This window comes from Bubalus bubalis, chromosome 2 (assembly GCF_019923935.1).
Source record: "Bubalus bubalis isolate 160015118507 breed Murrah chromosome 2, NDDB_SH_1, whole genome shotgun sequence".
Classification (NCBI taxonomy): Eukaryota; Metazoa; Chordata; class Mammalia; order Artiodactyla; family Bovidae; genus Bubalus; species Bubalus bubalis.
The window spans coordinates 23,506,017-23,530,352 of NC_059158.1; the positions used below are offsets into that span (position 1 = coordinate 23,506,017).

A 24,336-nucleotide genomic window follows, 5' to 3' on the forward strand; every position below is an offset into this window, starting at 1 on the left:
GAGAAAGGGTGGGGGGAGAAGGAACTGAGATGAAAGAGAAGGGAAAGGGCGTAGGAAAGGGCGTAGGGAAGGGAAGGATGTGGGAGAGTGAGGCCTGGCAGTGGGTGATATGGGTGGGCCGGGCTGATGGAGTCAGCAGGTGAAATCCTAGTAAGGGGGCAGGCAGGAAAGGTTCCAGAGAAGGTCGGAAGGAACCCCACCGGGGCAGGCGAGGTGGATGCTCCGGGTCTCCCAGCACTCTGCCGCCCCCTGCTGGGGCTCTGCCATTTGGCAGAAGCGGAGTCTGGAGGAGGCGGAGCCGAGGGGGTTGCAGCCAGGCAGGGAGATGGGAGGGACCGCAGCCTCTCAGAAAACCGGGACTGGAGGCTGGAAACAGGTAGGGAAAGAAAGGGCCGGCCGCGTACTGGGGACTGGGGTGAGTAGGGGAAGGTGGGGCAGGGATGGGGAGGATGAGAACCCACAACCTAAGGGGCAGAATCCCTGGAGGTGGAGGGTGAAGTGTGAGGGGTAAGAGGATTGCAGTGCACGCGATGAGGGTTTCTGATCTCACCTGAGTGTGGCGTTCGATTCACTGGCAGCAGGAAAGACGGGGATCAGAGAAGAGTTACCAGTGGCGCCCGGCTTCCCAGGCCTGATCCCCAGCCCCCTCCCACACCAGTCCATGCCGAAGAAGACCAGAGGGGAGCAGAAGCCTGCGTTTCTGAGGGGGAGGGTGCCTGGGAATAAGAGCAAGTGGGGCTGTGGGTCAGGATTTGTGGTTTTCTTCTTTTATTTTTCATAGGACAACAGAATATGAGACAGGAGTGCCAACAGCTAAGACATGGGCAGATCCTGGTTTTGTGGAGCCTAAATATTATAAAATTTGGGGGTCTCTCTTTAAGAGAAAAAAAATTACAAATGCGATTGACTTGAAGCTACTGTTGTTAAAATATCTTACTTTGGCAGTTTTTACAAAACCCTGTGACCACGTGAACACATTATTAAACCCTCTACGTTTTTCTTTTCGAGCACAAGAAGAGGCCTGCGTAAGAAACCCTGGAGCTTAAATTTTGTTAGCGTCATAGTTAATTCATCCCTGGATGGGACTCCCACTTCCCAGAATGGAGTGGTAAACCACAAACAGAATAATTAAAATGAGGAAAGCCAGGTCGAAGCATCTCGAGAGGCAGAGGGTCTACAAAGGTAGAGGAAGCGTGAGGTATGCCTACATCCCAGGAGAGAAGATTGCAGAGGGAGAATCTGGGAGCCCAGGAAAGTGGGAAGTTTGCAGAACCAGATGGAGAAACAGGTAATGGACACAAAACAGATTCCCTTGGGGAATGATGGAGGTTGTCTGGGAAGTATAGAAAAAAGACTGTCCTCTTCCTTCCCCATCCCTGGATTGTTCTTAATGTTCTGACAATTCTGCCCCCACTTTGAAGTCTTTTAACTTTTACTCTGATAATTTTCCACCCTGGATATTCTTTTCAATCTTATTAATTTTTCTAAATATGACATATGGTTTATTGCTGAGTCTTTACAATAATTCAGGCATATAATGAATGGAGAGAGATCAATTCTAGAAGAGGATCATGCATAGGAAATGTTAAGTTTACAGAAAGGGACTGAGGCTGGGGGAAACCGTAGTATTTGAATCTTAAGAAGGGTGATGGAGGGTGAGATTCATAAAGGAAAGAAGAAAATGTGAGACCCAAGGGTTGAAAGCATGGGAAAGATATTAACAAGGGAAAGGTAAAAGAAGGAAGCCCTCAGCATAAAGTGGAAATGGGGAACTTCAGGAGGAAGTCTGAGGCAAGTGGATGGAGGAAAGAGTGGAGCATTCACCTCTGCCTCCCCAAAGCACCCTGTTCTCCCCACCACCCATTCCCACCCCGCTCCCATCCTCTGACAAGCGTCCTCATCCGCTGCATGCAGGCAGCTGTTCCCCTCACCCTGGCAGTGGGGCTTGGGGGTGCTCCACTGGCCCTGACTACAGATGCTCCGGGAGCTGCCCACCAGATGAAAGTCGGGGTCACATCGGAAATCCACCCGGGCTCCGTCCAGAGCTGGGAGGTCCCCACCCGTCAGGAAAACCTTCCCATTTTCCAGGGTCAAATAAGACTTGGAGCAGATTCGGACTGTGGAGACAGGAAAATAAAGAGAGAGGCAAGTTGAAGAAGGCTCCTTCCCCTTAGAGAGAGGGAGGGGGCTCAGCTTTGAGTTTGAGTCCACAAGCATCCTACTCTGCCAGAAATCAGGTATTAAAAAGATAGCTTCTCTAGTTTCCAGTCCGCCCTTAACCCTGTAAGCATCTACATTCAGAAAAGAAAGAAACAGCATTTCCATCATAGGAACCCAAGATGGAGCTATAAGCACATAAAATGGGATCTCTTCAAAGTGGGCGGTTGTCTGGCTTTGAGATGTGTAGATGTATGTAACTTTAGATGCACAATCAGATTTGCCTTATTATAGTTGGCTTATACTCCAGTTAAACTGGGTTTTAACTGAGCGGGGTGAGGGGGGGTACTGGTCTCTCCACTGGAGACAGGTATTCCAAAATGGGATGAAATCATTTTAGAACGTTTTTGCATAAACTGCCACTGGTAATCCTCAAAAAGACTAACTCACAAGATATTTCCTCAGATGGTCAGTGGCCTAATGACGGGAGGATGAAATGAAACCTGCAGGCTGCTAACTTTACTGCCTGCAATTGCACACAACAAAGTCCCTTTTACATAGTAGTCATTTCATAAATGTACTTGTGAATTTAGTTACACTGGATTTAAAGTGCTGACTTGCCAGCAATGATGCCAAGTTTGAGGCAGGAAGAATTGGCCCGAAAAGGGGAGGGGCTTTGAGAGGCTACTCACCACAGCGGCTGGGCGTGTCCATATCTGTCCAGGAGCCGTTGGCCAGGCACTTGCGCACCTTGGGCCCCACCACCTCGCGCTCCCCCCGGCACACATACTCAATCTCATAGTCCACGGGCAGGAAGTTGATAGCCTTCACCTGGTCCCGAGTCAGGCCCCTGTACCTGATGCCCCCTTCCCAGGGCGGGTGTATGATCTGGCAACCTGGGGGTTGAGTCCACAGGGAGAGAGAAAGGGAAGGATGGTGGTGGGAGGGGGGGGGGGGGGGAGGAAAAGGCAGAGTCAGGAGCCGGAGGCAGGGGAGCGTAGGGCGGGGTCTAGGGGGCAGGTGGAGGACAGGTGCTGGGATGAGGTGCTGGAGGGTGGGAGAGGGGAGGAGTAGGGAGCCTTGGGCTAAAGGGCACAGCGGAATGGGCCAGGGTTAAGGCTATCTGGGAGCCCACAAGTGGGAAGGGAAGGATGCTGGTTGGGGTAATGGAGAAAAGTAAGAAATTATGAAAGGGTATGATATGCAAATGAGCTTGGTAAGAAAAGACTAAAGGAGAATCTGGTTGAATGAGGATGAGAGGAGAGGGGTGTCTTCCAAGGCCACCTGGGCAGCAATGTAGGACCAAGGAAAAAGCGGAACTGAGATAGCAATGTGGGCCCGGGAAAGAGCGGCGGGGGAGGGGAGGGGGGGTGGAGGACAATGCGGGTCACAAAAGGTGGCCTAGTGTAGTAATAGGGGGCAGAGAAAGGGGGTGCTGGGTAATAATGAAGGATGATGGAAAGGAGGTCAGGAGTAGTAAAGTGGGGCTGAGCAGACGGGGTTGCCAGGCCCCGATGCCGTGTAGGGCTGACGCGAGAGTAGGGGGATGCAAGGAAAGGGGGAGTGGGGTGGTGGGGTGCCCGAGGTCGCCGGAGAAGGGTGCACCTTCAGAGGTGGCGTTGGGGGTCTGCGCCCCGCCCGCGCCCGGGGGGCGGAGAAAGAGCGGCACCAGCAGCAGCAACAGCAGCATCTGAGTGAGAGGCGGCAGTGAGGATTGGACCCGGGAGGCGGCCTGGCCTCCCTCCGGTCGCCTCGCGGGCTCCGACCCGGCTCAGCCCGGGGACCGGGAGAGCGCCCCGCGGAGGAGGCGGGGGCGGAGCCCGGCGCGGGGTTGGGGGAGAGGAGGAGAGAGAGCCTGTCCCCACCCTCCTCCTGCCTCCCTCGGCCCCCCCACCCTCCCGGGACTCCACCTCTCACCACCTCCTCTCCCCGGGCCCCGGCGGCTCGCCCGAGCCCGGCTGCCCCGCGCTCCCCGGATCGGCAGCCTCGCGGCTCCCGGTTCCCTTCCCCGCCGCTCCTCCGGCCCCCCAGCCCCCGGCTCGTTCCTTCCCCGCGCGCCCCTCTCCAAGCCCGGCCTCCCCCGGGCCCTGGCTCTTACCTCGGCGCGCCGGCCCGGCTCCCCGGCTCTCCCGGGCCTCAAGGCCCCAGGCCCGGCCGCTCCTCCCGGCTCCCCCCTCCTCCCTTGCTCCACCTTCCCCTCCTCCCGACCCTCCTCCCCGCGAATCCGCTTTCCAGCCCGGCCAGGGTCTCTCCCTCCGGTCTCACCTCCCCCAAACCCCACCCCCGTCTCTCCTTCCCCGGGGCGGCGGCGGCCGCGGGAGCGGGGAGCCGGGAGGGAAGGAGGCGGCGCCGGGGACCGGGAAAGCTCCCGGGCGGAGGGAAGAAGGAGGGTGCGGGAGGAGACAGGGCGGGGGGAAGAGGGGGAGACTGGGGAGAGGGCACCTCCCACAACCCAAACCCCGGGAGCCGCCCCGGATCCCGGCCCCGCCCTGGACCGCCCACAGCGCTGGGGGGCGGGCGGCGGGGGAGCGGGGCTCGGAGGTAAGGGAGAGGGGCGCCGGTGCACCGGCACACACAAGCGCACGGGGACCCGCGGGCCAGACCACTGGGAGCTGGGGAGGGGGCGAGGGGGCCCGAGCCAAAAGCCGAGGAGCTGGCACTGAGACAGGGAGCCTGGGATGCAGGTGGAGAAAGACGGCTGCACAAAGAGAAGCAGCCCTGGTCGGGGTGAGACGGAAGAGGCTGAAGCCGACGACCGGGGGCAGGACGAGACGGGTGGGAGAGAAAGGAGAAGCCAGGGTCAGACAGCGGAGGGGCGGGGAGGGGCGGGGAGGGGCGGGGGTGAAGGCCGGGAGCCACCTCAGCGCGACAGGAGTTGTTGGATAGAGAAGACGGAGCTGGAGACCAGAGCGACTCCGCGGGTCCATCAGCGAGGCTACTCGCCTGCCGGGGGAGGGAACGCAGAGGGAGGACTGGAAGCAAAAGACGGGGAGGGTAACGTCAAGGAGAGAAATTGAAGTAGGTTGGGGGGAAAAGACAGAAAAAAGACCGGAGAATAAAGAACCTCCAAGTGGGCAGAAGCCAGCATTATCTCCGCTCCAGCAGGGCCTAGCAATCAATATTTCTTGACTAAGGAAAAACTGGGCGCTCTAGAGACAGCGGGGCAAGTGCAGGCCTTTTGACAGTTCCAGAGGCTCCAAGCTATTGTCTGTCTGGTGGAGGAAGAAATGTGCATGTGTGCACGCACACGTGTGTGTATGGCTCATGGGGATGAGTTTGGGCTGCCAGAGGAGACAGAAGGCTCTTTTGTGCGGCGGGTTGGGGGGTGGAGGGGAGGGATTTCTTTCTGACTTGTCCTGGGAAGGGGTGGGGAAAAGCTAAATACTATGAGACTGATTAGAACTGAAGTTCTCAACCTTCAGCCCTTCAAACATCTTGTCATGAGTCCTTTACTATGCTGAATTGAAACTCATAAAGGAAATAACCTACCTACACACAGAACTTTAAAAAAAAAAAAATGCTTCCCTGACTGTAGCATAAGAAAAAAAAAAGTAATTTGTAGTAAAAGAACATAAACAGTATTTTAACGTGTGAGTGTTGAAGTCATGACGAAGTAGGCAGATGCTAGCACTTATCCATAGAATCACAGGGCTGGAACTGCTACAAACGCCGGTTGATACAGGTGCTGAGTTGGTGACTCAACTACCTCCAGCGTGTTGCCATCAATGAAGTGACTTAACAAAATGTTGAACAACTCTTGGTAGCAAAGTCAATCTTCCCTGAATTCACACAGAACTGTAATTGCATTCCTAGAAAGTTCATTGTATATTAAAGTCGCTTTTTTAACTGTATTAAATTCTAGGCTCAGATAATTAAATACAAGTTATCACCTACATGAAGGTCCTAGGGGATACTTGAGAATCTGGAGGAAGGACAGCTCTTCACTCTGCAGGCTATACTTTGAAGGATGTCTTGTTCCCCTGCCGTACCCATTAGGGCCCTCGGTGACCCCCTCCATCACTTACAAAAAGAAAGCCCACAAATTTTCAAACTGTCCTTTAGGGAGTGGTTGAGATCTGCTGAGCTACAAAAAAGGGCAAAAGAGAAGAAAAGAGAGGGGCAGGATTTCTAACCTCTCAAAATGATAGCGACCCCTCCTCTAAAGACGTGCTGTTTTTTCAGCAAGGCAGAATCAAAAATGTGGGTGTCAAGTTATTGGCAGCAGCAAAAAAAAAAAAAAAAAAAAAAAATCATATGGATGAGAATTTTCCTAGACTGCTTTGAAAGAAGAATTTCCTTACTCTACTGTGTCTATGGGCTAGGTCAGCTGTCTGGTCTCCATGCTCTTTCTTGGTCCTGGCAAGGTTGAGAGCCCAGAGGACACCTTCCCCACTCCCAGCAGGGCCTTCCTGTAGGGGAGCATCTGAGTAGGAACTCTCCCAGAAGCCCAAAAGGTCCTCATCTAGTCTTCCCTTTCTTTTTTGACGAATGCACAGCTTGTGGGATCATAGTTCTCTGACTGGGGATCGAGCCCAGTAACTAGACAATGAGAGCACTGGGGAATTCCCTAATCTCTCACTCTGGAAACGTGTCTCTCTTTCCCTGAAGTCCTGAGTCCTTTACTACACTGAATTGAAGAAGGTGGAAGGACGGAATCCCCCACCCCTCAGAAAAGAGGAGGCTAAGATTCTATGAAATTGAAAATTATCTTGGTGATATTTATCACCACACTGCTGATGCTAGCCCAGAAAGGAAATAACTTTAATTTAATGTCCAAATCACAGAATGTTGATTCAATAAATTAGAATGTTATTCATTCAAAGGAATAGTTATAAAAAAAACATGTTTAAAAGAGTGTTTAATGACATTTACATGGGAAAATAAGCAAATTTGAGGGGGGAAGCAGAATACAAAATGTGTACAATTGTGGTATACATGTGTTTAAAAGCTGAAAGAAAATACATCCACATATTAGCTATGATTACCTCTCGGGCCATAAAATTATTAGATACATTTTTTTGGTCATATTGGTTCAATTTTTTTTCAAATGTTTTACACATATTACCTTTATCATACTTGTTTTTGTTTTTGTTTTTTAACCTTCAAAGGCATATTGAAGCAGTCTAGCCAATATCTGTTATTCAATGGGCAGAGGCATCTGAGGGTGTGGAGAGAGGCTCCAATTATATTCACTATACAAAGCACTCACCTTTTTCCAACAGTAGCTGCAAGTCTTCCTTTTACACCTTTGTACTCTCCAATATGGCTTCCCAGCTTCCTGGTCCATATTCCTCAGGGATTTACTGAGGTCCTTCCCCAGTCACAGCTGAGTATCCTAACCCCTCCTCCCCACAGTCAATCCACTTCCTTCTTCCACATCCAGCTCAGAACTCATCTCTTCCAGAAAAGTCCTCAGACCTGATTCCATCCTTTCATCGCTCCTGTATTCTTTATGCCTTTGGCAACACCAAAGGCAGTTTTCTCAGTTTTGGACTATTTTTTTATAGAGACAGTGGCATTCCCACTCAGATTAACTGAGAATTTCCATAACCAATTACCTGACCAATTTCCATGTTCATTTTATTTCCCATACTTCCAGTTTCTTTCATTTCATCTGCGTCATGTTCTGTCCAGCCCTAAGAGGAAAAAGCCCAGAACTTAGCACCTCGTAAGCCCTAAAAACATATTAACCAAGCTGCTAAGTCACTTCAGTTGTGTCCGACTCTGTGCGACCCCATAGACAGCAGCCCACCAGGCTCTGCTGTCCCTGGGATTCTCCAGGCAAGAACACTGGAGTGGGTTGCCATTTCCTTCTCCAATGCGTGAAAGTAAAAAGTAAAACTGAAGTCGCTCAGTCATGTCTGACTCTTCGCGACCCCATAGCTGAAGCCTACCAGGCTCCTCCGTCCATGGGATTTTCCAGGCAAGAGTACTGGAGTGGGCTGCCATTGCCTTCTCCAAAGTACCTCAGTTAATTGATGATCTTCTAGATGCTTTCCTGGGGCATCTAATATAATTTTCACACAACAATGCAAAATAGATGGCAATGTTTTAATTTTGTGAGAGGTGAAAGTGAAAGTCGCTCTGTCATGTCCAACTCTTTGGGACCCCATGGACTATACAGTCCATGAAATTCTCCAGGCCAGAATACTGGAATGGGAAGCCTTTCCCTTCTCCATGGGATCTTACCCACCCAGGGATCGAACTCAGGTTTCCCACATTGCAGGAAGATTCTTTACCAGCTGAGCCACAAAGGAAGTTTTAATTTTGGAGGAAAGTAAACTGTGATTTAGGGAAGTTAAGAAGCAAATCAGAGGATACTGAGCTACAGAATCAGCAGAGCCAATATTTGAATTCCAAGTCTTTTACTTCATTTCCAAAGACTTTCCAGTGAATCCAGACTTAGTTTCAAGGCACATCTCTCATTCAACTCTCACCCCAAGGTATTCTTCATCAAAGATCACACTGCATTTCAGTTCTGTCTTCCCATCTGAAGCAGCAGCAGTCAGTGTGTGAAGGGAGGATATTTGTACCTTCTTACATTACCTTCCAGAGAAAGCAATGGCACCCCACTCCAGTACATTTGCCTAGAAAATCCCATGGACGGAGGAGCCTGGTAGGCTGCAGTCCATGGGGTCCCTAGAGTCGGACACGACTGAGCGACTTCACTTTCACTTTTCACTTTCATGCATTGGAGAAGGAAATGGCAACCCACTCCAGTGTTCTTGCCTGGAGAATCCCAGGAACCGGAAAGCCTGGTGGGCTGCCGTCTATGGGGTCGCACAGAGTCGGACACGACTGAAGCGACTTAGCAGCAGCAGCAGCAGCACATTACCTTCAGGCTAGGTTTTCTGTCCTGCACAACTCTTGCTGTTTAGAAAATGTATAGGACAAAGATTTAAAATTCAAACACAAGTTATTTGCATGCTGGGCTTCACTCAGGCATATACATGGGAATCCAATCAGGAATTCACAAAACTTCAATGAAATTAAAAAGCCACATTGTAAATGTCTGGCCCAGTACTTACCTCCCGTACCCACAAGATGCTCTGAGGTCATGGGGACCACTGTCTCTCAGCAGCTCTGGGCCAGTAGTGACCAGATTATAAGGGTGACACAGTGAGTTACCTCTGCAAATAATTTCTCCATAAATAAGCCCTTCTATAATAATGAATGAACACAATGTAATGAAATGCTAGGTTAACCTAAGCAATAAAAAAGGCAGTGGTTAGTTTGTCTCTCTTATAAAAGGTATATGAGGTCAGGTTAGCAGATCGAGAAAATATTCTGTTCTCACAAACAAATCTGGTAAGTATTTCTACTCATGGAACTATGAGATGATTGGATTTTTAAGGATTTTAAGATAAGGAAGTATCATGTTTAATTAAATATATATAATTAAGTATCTACACCAGGTATGAATAGACACCAGGTATGCATAATTAATCACACCATCTCAAAAAGCACATGCATCAGAATGCATGTATGAAATTGGTTGGTAGAGATTCTACTTGTTCATTTTGCTGTAACAGACTTTTCTCTTCTGAAATATCCAATTCACATATCTATCATGATTCTCACTAATGCTAAGCACTCTAGGACACTCAGTTCAGTTCAGTTCAGTCGTTCAGTCGTGTCTGACTCTTTGCGACCCCATGAACTGCAGCATGCCAGGCCTCCCTGTCCATCACCAACTCCCAGAGTTTACCCAAACTCATGTCCTTTGAGTCGGTGATGCCATCCAATCATCTCATCCGCTGTCATACCCTTCTCCTTCTGCCCTCAATCTTTCCCAGCAGGGTCTTTTCAAATGAGTCAGCTCTTTGCATCAGATGGCCAAAGTACTGGAGCACTCTAGGACACTAACCAAATAATATTCAGAGTAAAAAGACACATCACCCAGATTTTTCTATTAGAAACCACAGAATGTTGAAAACTCCATTATTTGATATGTATATCCAGGTCTCAAGCCCATAATAAGCACAATTATGTTTCTGCAGTAAAATGCATGACTCTTAATACTAGGTTGAGTAAAGACCATAAACAGCTTTACCTCTGGCTTTGCCACAAAACGGAGGCGAGTCAAGCCAGGTTTTGCCACCAAATGAATTTAGAAACAAAATTTTTGGTTTTCAGAGCATTGTGGATTTTGGAATTACAGAAAAGGTTGTGTAGAACCCATAAGTATCAGAAAATATTTACAAATAGATGTTTTTAGGAGTCAAATGAACACATCTGAGGCAACAGACTGGAACTAATTTTTTATTATTTTTTAATTTTTATTGAAGTATAGTTGATTTACAATGTTGCATTAGTTTCTGGTGATTCAGTTATGTGTGTGTGTGTGTGTGCGTGTGTGTGTATACATACAGACTAGAAATTCTGCTTATGGAAATACCATAGAAACAGGGCTTCCCTGGTGGATCAGTCCATAAAGATCTCCCTGCAACGCAGGAAACCTGAGTTTGATCCCCAGGTTGGGAAGATCCCCTGGAGATGGAAATGGCAACCCACTCCAGTATTCTTGCCTGGGAACTCCCATGGACAGAGGAGCTTGGCAGGCTACAGTCCATGAGGTCACAAGAGTCAGACATGACTTAATGACTAAATTACCACCACCATGACTATACCATAAAAACACCACTGAGGATTTCCATAAAGGCCCTATATGGAAACCATGACCCTACCACAGTGGGGCAGATGGGTCCTGCGCTGGTCCAGAGAATCATACCATACCACTCAAAGCCTAGCAGAAAGAAAGCCTCGAACAGCTGTGAAGCAAGCTCTGCTTTTAGCAACCTAGAGTAAACAAACACCTGCTGAGTTTTAACTCTTCCCTATTATTCCAAGACATCATTCTGAAATTCTAAAAACCAACATGACTCATCCACACCTTCAGATGCTTTCAGTATTTATTACACTTAGAGTAGCATGGAAACATAATACCTTATTGGTGTATCATTTACAAAGTACTCACATTATCTCTCTTAATCCTTTCAACTGCTTCAGTGTGGTAATATCTCCATTTGTCAGATGAGAAAACTGCTGCTCAGAAAGTCTAAATGAACTCCCCAAGGTCACACAGCCAATAAATAGCAGAGCTGGGCAACAAACCCAGGCCTTTGGTCCTTCCTTCTCTCACTCACCATGCTCCAACCATGCTGGCCTGATTGCGTTTTTCGCGTGCTTAGTCGTTCAGTCGTGTCCGACTTTTTGTGACCCCATGGACTGTAGCCCGCCAGGCTCCTCTGTCCATGGGGATTCTCCAGGCAAGAAAACTGGAGTGGTTGCCATGCCCTCCTCCAGAGGATCTTCCCAACCCAGGGATCGAACCGAGGTCTGCTGCACTGCAGGCAGATTCTTTATCGTCTGAGCCACCAGGGAAGCCCAAGAACACTGGAGTACGTAGCCTATCCATTCTCCAGGAGATCCTCCCAACCCTGAAATCAAACCAGAGTCTCCTGCATTGAAAGCGATCCTTTACCAGCTGAGCTACCAGGGAAGTCCTCTTCATGGTCTCTGTAGTTTGTCAAAGACCTTGCAGGTATTGGTGAAATAGGTACTTTCTTCCATGGGTCATAATGGTGACACACCCTCCATACATGTAGGTCTTTCCATCCTGTGAGTTACAGGATCACAATAATAGCATTTATTGTATTATTAACAGTTTGGAGCTGTATGATTTACTTACTTTACTGTCTCACTTGCTCCTTATAACATTCTCTGGTATAGATATAATTTTCATTTTTATAAGCTGGGAAAATGAGAAGCAAGTGAATTTAATAATCTGCCCAGTGTCTCACACATAATAAGCTGAGATCAGAACATCTGTTTATCTGACTCCAAAGACCCTGCTCAGCCTGATGACCAGCTGTGGGAGGTATTTTGAAAGCACCCAGGGGTCTGACTCCCTGGGAGTCCTCTGTGTATCAGCCATGCTGCTGTGGATGGAACCACTGGGGCAAACATTACATGAGTAAGATTTCTGTTAGGAGTAGATTCACCTGAGCATAGACAGAGCCAGGGGATTGGCAGGAACACAGGCAGGGTCCCTCTTCAGGAAGACTTCTCCAGTATTTTCTGAGATGTTTCCTTTTAGCTATGGGCTTCCTAGATGGCTCAGCAATAAAGAATCCACCTGCCAATGCAGTTGACAAAGGTTCGATCCCTGGGTCAGGAAGATCCCCTGGAGAAGGAAATGGCAACCAACTCCAGTATTCTTGCCTGGGACAGAAGACTGTCCATGGGACAGTCCATGCACACAACTCAAATATGTCTCCTTAGTTGCCTTATTTGCAGGTGCTGTTGTTATGTGGTCCATGGTGCTGGGATGCCCATACCCTTCCTTTAGTGTCCAGTAGGTGCATAGCCCTGGAGAAGGCAATGGCACCCCACTCCAGTACTCTTGCCTTGAAAATCCCATGGACGGAGGAGCCTGGAAGGCTGCAGTCCATGGGGTCGCTGAGGGTCGGATACAACTCAGTGACTTCACTTTCACTTTTCACTTTCATGCATTGGAGAAGGAAATGGCAACCCACTCCAGTGTTCTTGCCTGGAGAATCCCAGGGACGGGGAGCCTGGTGGGCTGCCGTCTATGGGGTCACACAGAGTTGGACACAACTGAAGTGACTTAGCAAAGGTGCATAGCCCATTCTAGTTGGATTAGTAAACTGAAGCTTCCTCACCAGTATTAAGCCTGACAGGATCTCTGCTCATTTCCCATCACCCTCGAATTTCCTCTAATGGCATTTTAGGTATAGTTTCTGGTGATGTATAAGTTTTCACCCACATGGCAGCACTCATGGAGGTCCATGTACTTTGCTAGTACAGTAAGATGCTACTGGGAAGCTGGTCCTCCTGCCCTTTCTGCTGCTCTTAAGGAAGGTGCCCTTCCAAAGATCAGTCTTCTTGGTCTTATTCTAGGATGCTGCTGTGAAATAGGGACAAAGGTGGAGATCATCTCTCTGTATCTGGAGCACATTTTTATTCTGTCTCTTTAATTACAAGTAGGACAGGGGAAGGGGACAAATGAAAAGAAGAGGGAGACCCAGTGGACCTTGGGAAAAGGACTGGTGACCCTATTGTCCCTGGCTGCTGTCAAGCCGCCGGCAGGCAAGACAGGGTGTCTTGTTTCATCCTCCTCTTGTGCTCACTGTCCTAAATCTGAGAACAGTCACCCTTTGAAGTCTCCCTCCCTAAACCCAAACCAACTGAAGCCATTGTGGGAAAATTTTTAAATAGCAAGTATCCCTGAATTTCCTATCTTCTTACCAACATGTTACTGAGGGGACTGGGGGTAATGATGTAGCTGCTACTCTAGGGGCCTATGAGGAAAGAGCACAAGGTAAACGAGATTAATGTGGAGGGAGGAATGTGGATGCACTGGTTGGGAAGGAGGATGAAATGGCTCAAAAGAGAAGGGCAACTAGGATGGGCTGCGCATTTACAACCTTTTTTTTTTTTTTGGCCACCCGCTTGGCAAGTGAGATCTTAGTTCCCCCACCAGGGATTGAACCTGCACTGCCTGCATTGGAAGGGTGGTGTCTTAACCACTGAACCACCCAGGAAGTCCCCAACCATTTCTCTTGATTTTAACTCCTGAGTAATTTCCTCCTGTGGGCACTGAGGGGTCATGCAATCTCCAAAGTCTATCTGGGAGATACTGCAGCCTTAGGTTGCATGTGGTTGTTGTTGGTTTTTCATTTTTTGTTTTTGTTTTTGTTTTTGTTTTTTTCAGGAAATTGGTTTACTTTTATTTGTGGGGAGGCGGGCAGCAGATATAGCTTTCTTCAGGTGAGCTCAAAAAGAATGTTAGAACTAGAACTGATTTATTGCAAAAATATTTAGAATAGAATAAATTTAGACTTCAGATTTATCTAATAAAATATGAATTGTTCAATTTACATGAACATAGTTTACAAGAACATTTTTCTTCCATATTGTGAGGTGCATTTATGTATTTTGTTTATTTATACATCATCTTTTTTTACATGTATTTTTTTGGTGGAGGAGAACAAAAAGAGAGTCAAGTGTTATGCTTCCTTGCTTGGAGGAGAAAGAAGAAAGACTTGAAATATAAGATATGTCACGTCTGTACTTTTCTCAGTTATGAGACAGCTTCACAGGCGATATAATTTAGGGAATTATTTTAGATGAGGGAAAGGCAGCAAAACATAAGTAAAAGAGAAAAGAATTTGAAGTAGAAAAAGAAAAACCAACCTGGAATCAAAGAATCAGATCGGCCAGCAACAGCACCCTAGCAAATAGCACCCGATATGAGCAAGTGACCTGACATTGCTGATCCCTAGTTTCTAACTATAAATGGAAAAAAATTCTACCCTCACTCATTTGCTTTGCTAAATAATTATGAGGTTCAAACAACATAAAGCACTCTATACGACTGAAACCCTGACACAGTGTAAGTACATAAGTGTTACTATAGGATGATCCAGGCCTCAAAGAGAAAGGAAGACCAAGAAAATGAATGTTTGCCTGTAAAGTAACAAATGTAGGAGGCACTCATAGATGGGGAAAAATGGAAACAGGCAGATGTTCTTCTTGGGCTCCAAAATCACTACGGACATTGACTGCAGCCACGAAATTAAAAGACCCTTGCTCCTTGGAAGAAAAGCTATGACAAATCTAGACAGCATATTAAAAAGCAGAGATATCACTTTGCTGACAAAGGTCTGTATAGCACAAAGCTCTGGTTTTTTCAGTAGTCATGTACGGATGTGACAGTTGGACCAAAAAGGCTGAGTGCTGAAGAATTAATGCTTTCAAATTGTGGTATTAGAGAAAACTCTTGAGAGTCCCTTGGACGGCAAAGAGATAAAACCAGTCAATTCTAAGGGAAATCAACCCTGAATATTCATTGGAAGAACTGATGCTGAAGTTGAAGCTCCAATACTTTGGCCACCTGATGTGAAGAGCTGACTCAATGGAAAAAAACCTTGATTTGAGGGAAGACTGAAGGCAGGAGGAGAAGGAGGCAAAGAGGATAAGATGGTTGGATGGCATCACCAACTCAATGGATATGAGTTTGAGCAAGCTCCGGGAGATAGTGAAGGACAGGGAAGCCTGTTGTGCTAGTCCATGGGGCCACAAAGAGTCAGGCATGGCTTAGCAACTTAACAACAACAGCAACAATTGATTGGATGTTTGTGGTTAATTTAGAAACAGAAACATGGAGTTTTTCTGATTCCCCACCCCAGAAAGAATACCCTCCCGTCATCCTCCACCAACAGCCAGCTGGGAAGCCCCAGGATGTCTGAAGCAGCAAGTGAAGGAAAGCTGCTTCCTTTCCCTTCACGGAACCCTGAGAGGGCACTGGCCTCCTCTCAGAGTCCTTCACTCAGATTCTTAGATCTTTTCCGTCTCTGGATGCTGCTGCTGCACCTGGTCCTGGATTCACCAGGAAGTACCCAAATGCCACAGCTCCAAGATATACAAATAATTGCTTAGCCCTCTGTGCCTTGCCTCATTCTCAAAATGAGGTAATAATATATGTCTCCTGGTGATCAAGTGAGGTAGTCTTGGATGTGAAAGTTCCTAGCCCTGTGAGGCTCCCCAAAAGAGTCCCCATCCCCAACTCCTGTAAGTGCCCCCCAGCCTAGTCTCAGCTCAAACACCTCATAATGGGTATAGAAAAGAAGTTCTATGATGCCTTCATGATGGACAGAATTGATTTCTTATGTATTCTTTCAGAGATAGATTATGGCTATTTAAACAAATATATTTCCCCTTTTCTGACACAATGTGATTGTGTTTGGAGAGATTGTTCTATAATAATACACAAAGGCCTTCCTCTTGCTTTATCATAGCTGAATAATATTCTGTTGGATAGCTATCTCCATACAATCATCATTCAATGGCTGAAAATGTATTTAATCAGCTCTCTTTTAATAGACCCAAAGATGTTTATAATATTTTGCAATTACAAACAAAGCTGCATTGAATAATTCTGTACATGCATCATTCTCACATGTGAGGATTTATTGGCAGGATGACTCCATAAGAGTAGAAATGGGTAAATTCTGTACGAATTTGGAGGGTGGGGTTGCCAAATATTACCAAACTACTGGCAAAGGGAGGACTTCCCAGGTGGCTCAGTGGTAAAGAATCTGCCTGCCAATGCAGGAGCTGCAAGAGACATTGGTTTGATTCATGGGTCAGGAAAAATCCCCTGGAGAAGGAAACGGCAACCCACTCCAGTGTTCTTGCCTGGAAAATCCCATGCACAGAGGAGCCTGGCAGACTATAGTCCATGGGGTCACAAAGAGTCAGACACAACTGAGAGACTGAGCACAAAACACAGACAAAAGGGGACTCTTGCCTGAAAAAGAGGATATCATCAAGGAGTCTGCTCAGAAAAATAAAGGATTCAGAATGTTTTTATCTATATCATTGGCATTATTGTTAAGAGACTCATAAGAAAATACTATTATTCCATAACTATTATTGAAAGTATTACAGGTGTGTGAAGGAAACTGCATTGGCTGTAGGTTTTGTTTTTTTTTTTTTTCATTTATTCAACAGATATTTGTGGAGCAAAGTACAATGCCAAGCACTCTGGGGGGGTCACACACCAGAGAGAGATATGGTGTCAGCCTTCATAGTCCTTATGATCTGCAAAAGTGATTTTAAAACTGGAATCTAGAAAGATAGCGAAATAAATCCATACTTCAGACTCTGTTTTTTTTTTTTTTTTCAATTTAAAAAATAAAAACAGATAATATATATTTGTTATGAGAACTAATTAAAATATCAAGTTTCCTTACTCTGGGGTAGAATTATTCAAACCCATACACTCATAGCAAGGACTAGAAACTGGAGGAAGTTATAATTTAAAATAGGTTTGATTAATAAGAAAAAATTAATTATATACAAATTTCATGCTGTTGCTAAAAGTCATGTCTCCAAATAGAGTTCAGTTTGAGGAAAATAATAAGAAGCTATAGAAAAGGAATTAAAAGCTACAGAAATGGTAGAGAAAACTTAGTGAACCACTAGGTTCAATATCTTATTGAACTTAATAAAATATCTAAATATAAAACAAAGCCTGCATATCTCCACCCCTAACCGGAGCAGAAACATCTGGAAAAGAATGCCAGTCTGATAACCTAGAATTCAAGGTTCTAGGTCTTACCCTGACAACAATCATCTGGCAACCTGGGGCCCCTCACAGCATCTCTGGTCTCAATTTCATCATCTAAAAAAAGGAATAAAACTTTTATTTAATATTCTTATGCTACATATTATTGTGAGGAGCAAATATTAATACAATCATAGAAAACATTTTGAGGAGGTTAAAAAACTCCCCAAGAACAAGAATTAGTTATTTCCTCCACAATTAGCATTCAACGCTGGTTTGTTACACACCACCAAGTTCTTAAATGTGAGTTCATTGATGCATTAATATTTCAGTGAGTATAAACTCTGTACAACTTTGTCAACCAACTAAGGTACAATATGTCCTCCACTAAGGACTCTCACAGGGACAGACCCTGGCTGAACTTCACCCAGTGTCCCTCCATGCTTGCTGTGTCCAATCTCAGAGCAATAACTTAATTTGATCACTAGAGGGCACTGGTTACAAGGCAAGCTTAAATTCCTCCAGAAACTATTCTTCCCAATTAAGGAGCCTTTCCAGGCTTGTTTGTTTGCTAAGTTTTTGGGTTTTTTTTAAATCATTATTATAAAGGCCATATGTTCACTGTGAAACTATATCAAACACTGTATGAAATAAAAAGGAAATGTCTCGTTTCCTAGCCTTGATTGGAATGGTAGCCTTGATTAACCCCAGTTAAGCAGAAAGCTGTGCTGGGGAAATAGAAATAGCCATAATGTTTCAAGACCACACGAGGCATAGCCATAACCAACACAAAACTACTATACCCGATGTCCATCCCACCCCACCCATAGAGACACACGTCTCCACATTCAACTCCATTCTCACTAATTTTAAGGCCCCAATCCTCTTCATAGTTTACTGTCTCCTTTCAAAATCTTTGTCCTTCTTTGAGGGAATTGCATCAACAGACTAACTGAGTTGGTTGAACTTCTGTGGTTGTTAGTAAGTCAGCAACTTGAAAGAATGGTTTCAAGGAGCATATTAAAAATCCTACAGTCATGGAAAAGGAAATAGCAACGCACTCCAGTATTCTTGCCTGGGAAATCTCATACAGAGGAGATTAACAGGCTACAGTCCATGGCATCACAAAGAGCTGGATAAAACTTAGCAACTGAATAACAACAACAACACAAAATCAGGCAGATTGTGGTTTAGGAAACTACTTCTTGATGGAAATCTGGTATAATATGGGAGTGAAGTGACCTAGCAATATGGAATATAGAGTTTTGTAAGAAATTACAATTTATGTATAGAATAATAGTTGCAAATATTCCAACAATAATGTCCGTGGCTAAAGTATTAAAAAAAAACACCTACAGTCAAATATATAAATATAATATTTTTCCCTCTCCATAACATTTTTTTTCTGAGATAAAAGTATATCTCATGACTTCATAACACCAACCACTCAGAATGCTGCTGACAAGAGAAAATGAGAACCAAATTGTTCTGATTAGTCAAAACGCCTGTCATAACGTTCATTCGGAACAACAGACTGGTTCCAAATAGGAAAAGGAGTACGTCAAGTCTGTATACTGTCACCCTGCTTATTTAACTTATATGCAGAGTACATCATGAGAAACGCTGGGCTGGAAGAAACACAAGCTGGAATCAAGATTGCCAGGAGAAATATCAATAACCTCAGACATGCAGATGACACCACCCTTATGGCAGAAAGTGAAGAGGAACTAACAAGCCTCTTGATGAAAGTGAAAGAGGAGAGTGAAAAGGTTGGCCTAAAGCTCAACATTCAGAAAACTAAGATCATGGCATCTGGTCCCATCACTTCATGACAAATAGATGCAGAAACAGTGGAAACAGTGTCAGACTTTATTTTGGGGGGCTCCAAAATCACTGCAGACGGTGATTGCAGCCATGAAATTAAAAGACACTAACTCCTTGGAAGGAAAGTTATGACCAACCTAGATAGCATATTCAAAAGCAGAGACATTACTTTGCCAACAAAGGTCCCTCTAGTCAAGGCTATGGTTTTTCCAGTGGTCATGTATGGATGTGAGAGTTGGACTGTGAAGAAAGCTGAGCACTGAAGAATTGATGCTTTTGAACTGTGGTGTTGGAGAAGACTCCTGAGAGTCCCTTGGACTGCAAGGAGATCCAACCAGTCCATTCTAAAGGAGATCAGTCCTGGGTGTTCTTTGGAATGAATGATGCTAAAACTGAAACTCCAATACTTTGGCCACCTCATGCGAAGAGTTGACTCATTGGAAAAGACTCTGATGCTGGGAGGGATTGAGGGCAGGAGGAGAAGGGGATGACAGAGGATGAGATGGCTGGATGGCATCACCAACTCGATGGACGTGAGTTTGGGTGAACTCCGGGAGTTGGTGATGGACAGGGAGGCCTGGCGTGCTGCGATTCATGGGGTTGCAAAGAGTCGGACACGACTGAGAGACTGAACTGAACGTTCATTCAACAAGAAAGAATATGTTTGAATCAACTTGATTGATTAACAAATCTAGACATCATTGAGCAGCTGGGTGCTGTGGGTTCAGAGCATCAACATCCCCTGGGATAAACACAGAGATAGATTGCCTTGGTGGGAAAAAACATCTTCCTTTCCTAGAGCAGGAGGGAAGATGACATAAAGAGAAAGACTTGGGTCCTGTGCCTGTGAAAGTCTTAGAAGCTGTGGAAGTAGAGGTTGGGAATAACATATATATACAGACTGCACTGGGTCTTCATTGCAGTAAGTGGGCTTCTTTTGTTATTGAGCTCGGGCTCTAGTTGTGGTGGGTAGGCTTAGCTGCCCTACAGCATATGGGATCTTATTTCCCCGACCAGAGATCAAATCCTCATCCCCTGCGTTGGAAGGTGGATTCTTAACTACTAGACCACCAGGAAAGTCCCGGGGATAATATTAAGGGATGGCAAAGGTGAGGGGGAAGGGCAAGGAGATCCTGGCTCCAGGTAAGCCACATTTGGCCCCTGAAAAGCAACCAAAGCCATTTATCATGGGTCATCACTACCCCTCAAAATAGTTCCCTCCAGGTAAGCAGACACCTGAAGCTCCTCATCACACAAAGCCCTTAATCCAGGATTCAAGATCAAAAGTCAAAAATACTAACCTCTGAGTTAACAAGTTGGTATGATCATAGACCAAGTAAAAGTGTAAATACTGATCTAAAAGGATTACAATGCAAGGTGCCTGAAGATAGAACCCACAGCCTGAAAGAGAGGAGACTACAAAGGCTGGCGGTGAAAAGGCTGAAGGTGAAAATTCCAGTTTTTCATTTATTCTTTACACAACCATATTCTATTATGTATCCCTCGTTATTCCAGCCTAGGAGGATACAGGGGAAACAAGATAGAGTCCTGCTCTCATGGCCAGACTTTCTATGCACAGGCAGGCCCTGCACAAAAGGTGTTATTATGGCCTTTGAGAGCCAGACACAGACCTAAGTACCTTACATACCTTGTCTCATTCAATCCTCACATCAACCCCATAACTCCCATTTTACAGTTAAAGAAGCTGAGGTTTCTTTTTCTATCCAAGGTAACATTCTCCCACAGGGTAGTAAACTGGAGTTTGGCATGTTTATCAATCAGCTGCATGGAGCTGGAATTTGCACTTAAGCATCTAGGCATATATATATAGAGAGAGAGAGAGAGATGCTGTCATATTCTAGAGTAGGGATATTGGGAGTCCTGAAAAAGTTGTAAGAATTCCGAACAGAATTCTCTCTCCGTATAGTTTTCTATACGTGAAAAAAAAAAAAGAAAAAAGACTGTCATTGCTAGACTCTAAGATGATGGGCAAAAAGACAGTCTCTCAGCTCCAAAATGGCCACCGCGTTTTCCTTCGTAGGAGCAACCGCATAGTGACAGAAGGGCCATTCGCAGGTGGGTGCTCTCAGGGACTGGGCCAGGTGCCAGAATGGCCAACTGGATCTTCCCTCTCCTGAGCTATTGGCGCCGCAGAATTTAAGGGCTCCTTAAGCCAGGCTGGACAAAAGGAGAGGAAAGAGATAGAGGAGGAAGTTAGGTAACCAAGGGAGGTGGGTCTAAACTGAAAGAGCAAGAAAAGCTTTGCCCGTTGGAACTGAATGTCACTGTTCGGTCCGAGGGCGCCTAGCTTTTGCGTTGTTCCCCGCCCCCCCAAGGGCTCCTGGCAACCAGTTCTCGGCGCAAAAGCCATATACGTCACGTGTTGCGAGGCAGACTGGGAGCGCCTCCTGGGCCTTCACCGGCAACATCTTTAGGGGGCGATGGCGAAAAGTGAAGGCATCATGGAGATAGGAAGGAAGTGAGGAGGAGAGGGGAAGAAAGAAGAAAATGTATCTTCTCGTAAGGTTGTACAGACGAAAAACATCTTAAAGTTACCTAGCCTAACCTGCCAGTCTAAGTTGGCTGGACGTCCAGGAATGGGATGCCAGCTCTCTCCCTCAGTGTGATGGAGAGAAGATTCTCCTTTGTATTGAACTGAACTGTAGCTCTGACTTGCACCTGTTTTACTCCAAGAGGAGCCTCAGAACAGTTTAACGCCTCTTCCATAGGACAACTCAAAATCAGCACAAATTCATTCCCATTTATGGGGTGGGGGGTGGGGTTGGGAGCAAGCCTAAATGCTTGACTCACCTGATTCATAACAAGCTGAATGCTTTTCTTTTTGAAAAATTAAAATATTGGTGGTGAAATTCAGAATAATAACAAAGAAGACACAAACATGTTAGAAATATTGATAGATAAAACGTAAAATTTTGGCTACAAGGACTTACTTGCTGGATACCTGCATCAGCTTGACTCAGGTCAGTGTTCTCATTTCTTCTGTAGACCCATGAAACATTGGGCTAAATGGATAGAAATTAGACATTTTACAGTCTATCAGTTATTGAGTCTCCTAGGAACTTGCAAACCAGTTTAAGCACATGTGTGGAGAAGGAAATGGCAACCCACTCCAGTATTCTTGCCTGGAGAATCCCAGGGATGAAGGAGCCTGGTTGACTGCCGTCTGTGGGGTCGCACAGAGTCGGACACGACTGAAGCGACTTAGCAGCAGCAGCAGCATACTGTGAAAATAAGGCCACAAAAGCGGAAAATATCAATTTCCTCCTGATATTTGTACCACTAGGAGGAGCTCCAGAAGAAAAAAATCACTGCAAGTGAGAGCAAATAAGGGCACTTACAGAGTGTTTACTGTGTACCATTCACAGTTCCCGTGGATTCCTTCCTGTAATTCTGTTCACAGTCCTAACGGGACAGATGTCATTCTCCTCCACTTGCAGAGGAGAAAGCTGAGCTATCGTATATTCACATGTACAGAGTATACAGCTTTGTGCAGGGCAATTTATTAAAACTGCAACTGCACATGCTCTTTCAGCTAACAACTGCACCTGTATAGAAGGCAGTGAACAACCAGCGCGGCCGCACGGGAACCATGGTTAGGAGGGAACACTGTTTGGGCTTTAATGCTCTGTGTCACTATCTTTTTTTTTTTTTTTTTAGCTGCTCTGGGTTTTAGTTGCAGCATGCAAGATCTAGTTCCCTGACAGGGACCAAACCAGGCCCCCTGCATTGGGAGCATAGAGTCTTATCCACTGGCCACCAGGGAATTGCCCTCTATGTCGCTATCTTGAAATTCTTAACACTTTTCTTTCAATTTGTGTTTTGTAAGAGAAGTCCAATGGAGTAATAGAATGTGTGCTGGGGGTTTGGGGCCTAGATTCAAGCTTGATCTCGCTTCTTAATCTCCCCAGGACTGGTTTTCAGATGTCTTCAACTCCCCCCAGGAACCACTGCCACCCTCAATGTCCCCCAGCAGGAGCATAGGCACAGGAGAGAAGTGGAGTTGGGCATACACATGTGTTGTGCCCAGTAGAGGGACAGGACCCTAGGCACGTGGGAAGGCCTGTATTCAACATGATGCCTGAAGAAATGCAACATTAAAAAGCAAAAACAAAAACAAAGCCACTGTGACATATCAAGAGTGAAACCATAGAGAAAGCTAGAATCTTCTTGGAAATTCCCTGGCTTTCCACTGGCATGGACTCCGGGCTTCCACTGCGGGAGGTCCGGGTTCAACCCTAATCAGGAAACTAAGATCCCACAAGCCTCATGGTACAATCCAAAAAAAAAACAAACTTTTTTCTTTGTCCTGCTGAAACTTTTACAATCAGAGCCTAATATACGGATTGACACACATAATTTCTGCTAAATATTTATTAATTTAAGTTAATGGAATACATTTATATGCAACCTAGTAACTGGTAGCTCAGATGATAAAGAATCTGCCTGAAATACAGGAGACATAGGTTCGATCCCTAGGTTGGGAAGATCCCCTGGAGAAGGGCATGGCAACCCACTCCAGTATTCTTGCCTGAAGAATTTCATGGACAGACCATGGGGTCGCCAAGAGCCAGACACTGAATAACCAAATAAACAAATAAGAATCCATTTTCAAAAGTTCAAGAGGGCTATATTATATATTAATGTGGGATTATGCATTATTAAGTAAACATAAGAAGCAGAACAGTGCATGATCTATATTTTACACATTCTCTAGAAAAACTTACTCAGTACTGCTATTAGGGAACATCTAGGTAAGCTCTCATTTATTGAGTGCTTACTATCTCACATATGGATAGTGTGTTGATTAACATATATATTAACATATTTATAGCATGTCACCTTTGCATACATGACTCTGTACACAGTCTGTTATCAGACCTGGTGAGAGGTGTGGATCAAATGGAAACTACTGAGGAGAGCAAGAAACAACTGAAGAATATTTGTAAGAGCACATAACATATGCCACACAGAATTAAAGTAACAATTAACTGCTGACCATCACAACCAGCCTGACCAACAGCACAGGGTTGTTAGACACGACCACACCGTGCTCCATGTTCAGCAAACAAAGAGGCTCCTATAGTGATTTCTGTAAATGGCAACACCACCGGCTTTGTTTCCCCATTCTCTCCCCTTGTCCAGAGACCATGTCATCCAAGGGACTGCTCACCCCAGCTCCAGAAATCCACCCCCTTTACAAAGATGTGAGGCAGTCGAGGGCATGGAGGTAAGGGAAGTGA

The 24,336-nt window shown here is 45.7% G+C and overlaps 2 protein-coding genes across 5 annotated transcripts in view; both read right to left on the bottom strand.

Moving 5' to 3' along the window:
* The window catches only part of GABBR1 (gamma-aminobutyric acid type B receptor subunit 1), a 29,013-nt gene extending 24,532 nt beyond the window's left edge, over positions 1 to 4,481 (bottom strand). Inside the window, exons 1-5 of one of the 4 annotated variants that reach the window (XM_044928333.2) lie at positions 4,423 to 4,481; positions 3,763 to 3,847; positions 2,850 to 3,053; positions 1,932 to 2,117; positions 551 to 571 (exon numbers count right to left, since the gene is read on the bottom strand). In XM_044928333.2, coding sequence (XP_044784268.1) covers positions 551 to 571; positions 1,932 to 2,117; positions 2,850 to 3,053; positions 3,763 to 3,847 — 496 coding nt within the window. In that variant the 5' untranslated portion in view covers positions 4,423 to 4,481. The other 3 variants (XM_025266978.3, XM_025266975.3, XM_044928339.2) reach the window with 3 other exon arrangements.
* Positions 4,482 to 20,524: 16,043 nt separating this feature from the next.
* The window catches only part of ZFP57 (ZFP57 zinc finger protein), a 33,443-nt gene continuing 29,631 nt past the window's right edge, over positions 20,525 to 24,336 (bottom strand). The window contains exon 6 of the transcript XR_003104070.3: positions 20,525 to 22,098. The gene's annotated coding sequence lies outside the window, so the exon portion shown is untranslated. The remainder of the gene's footprint in view (positions 22,099 to 24,336) is intronic.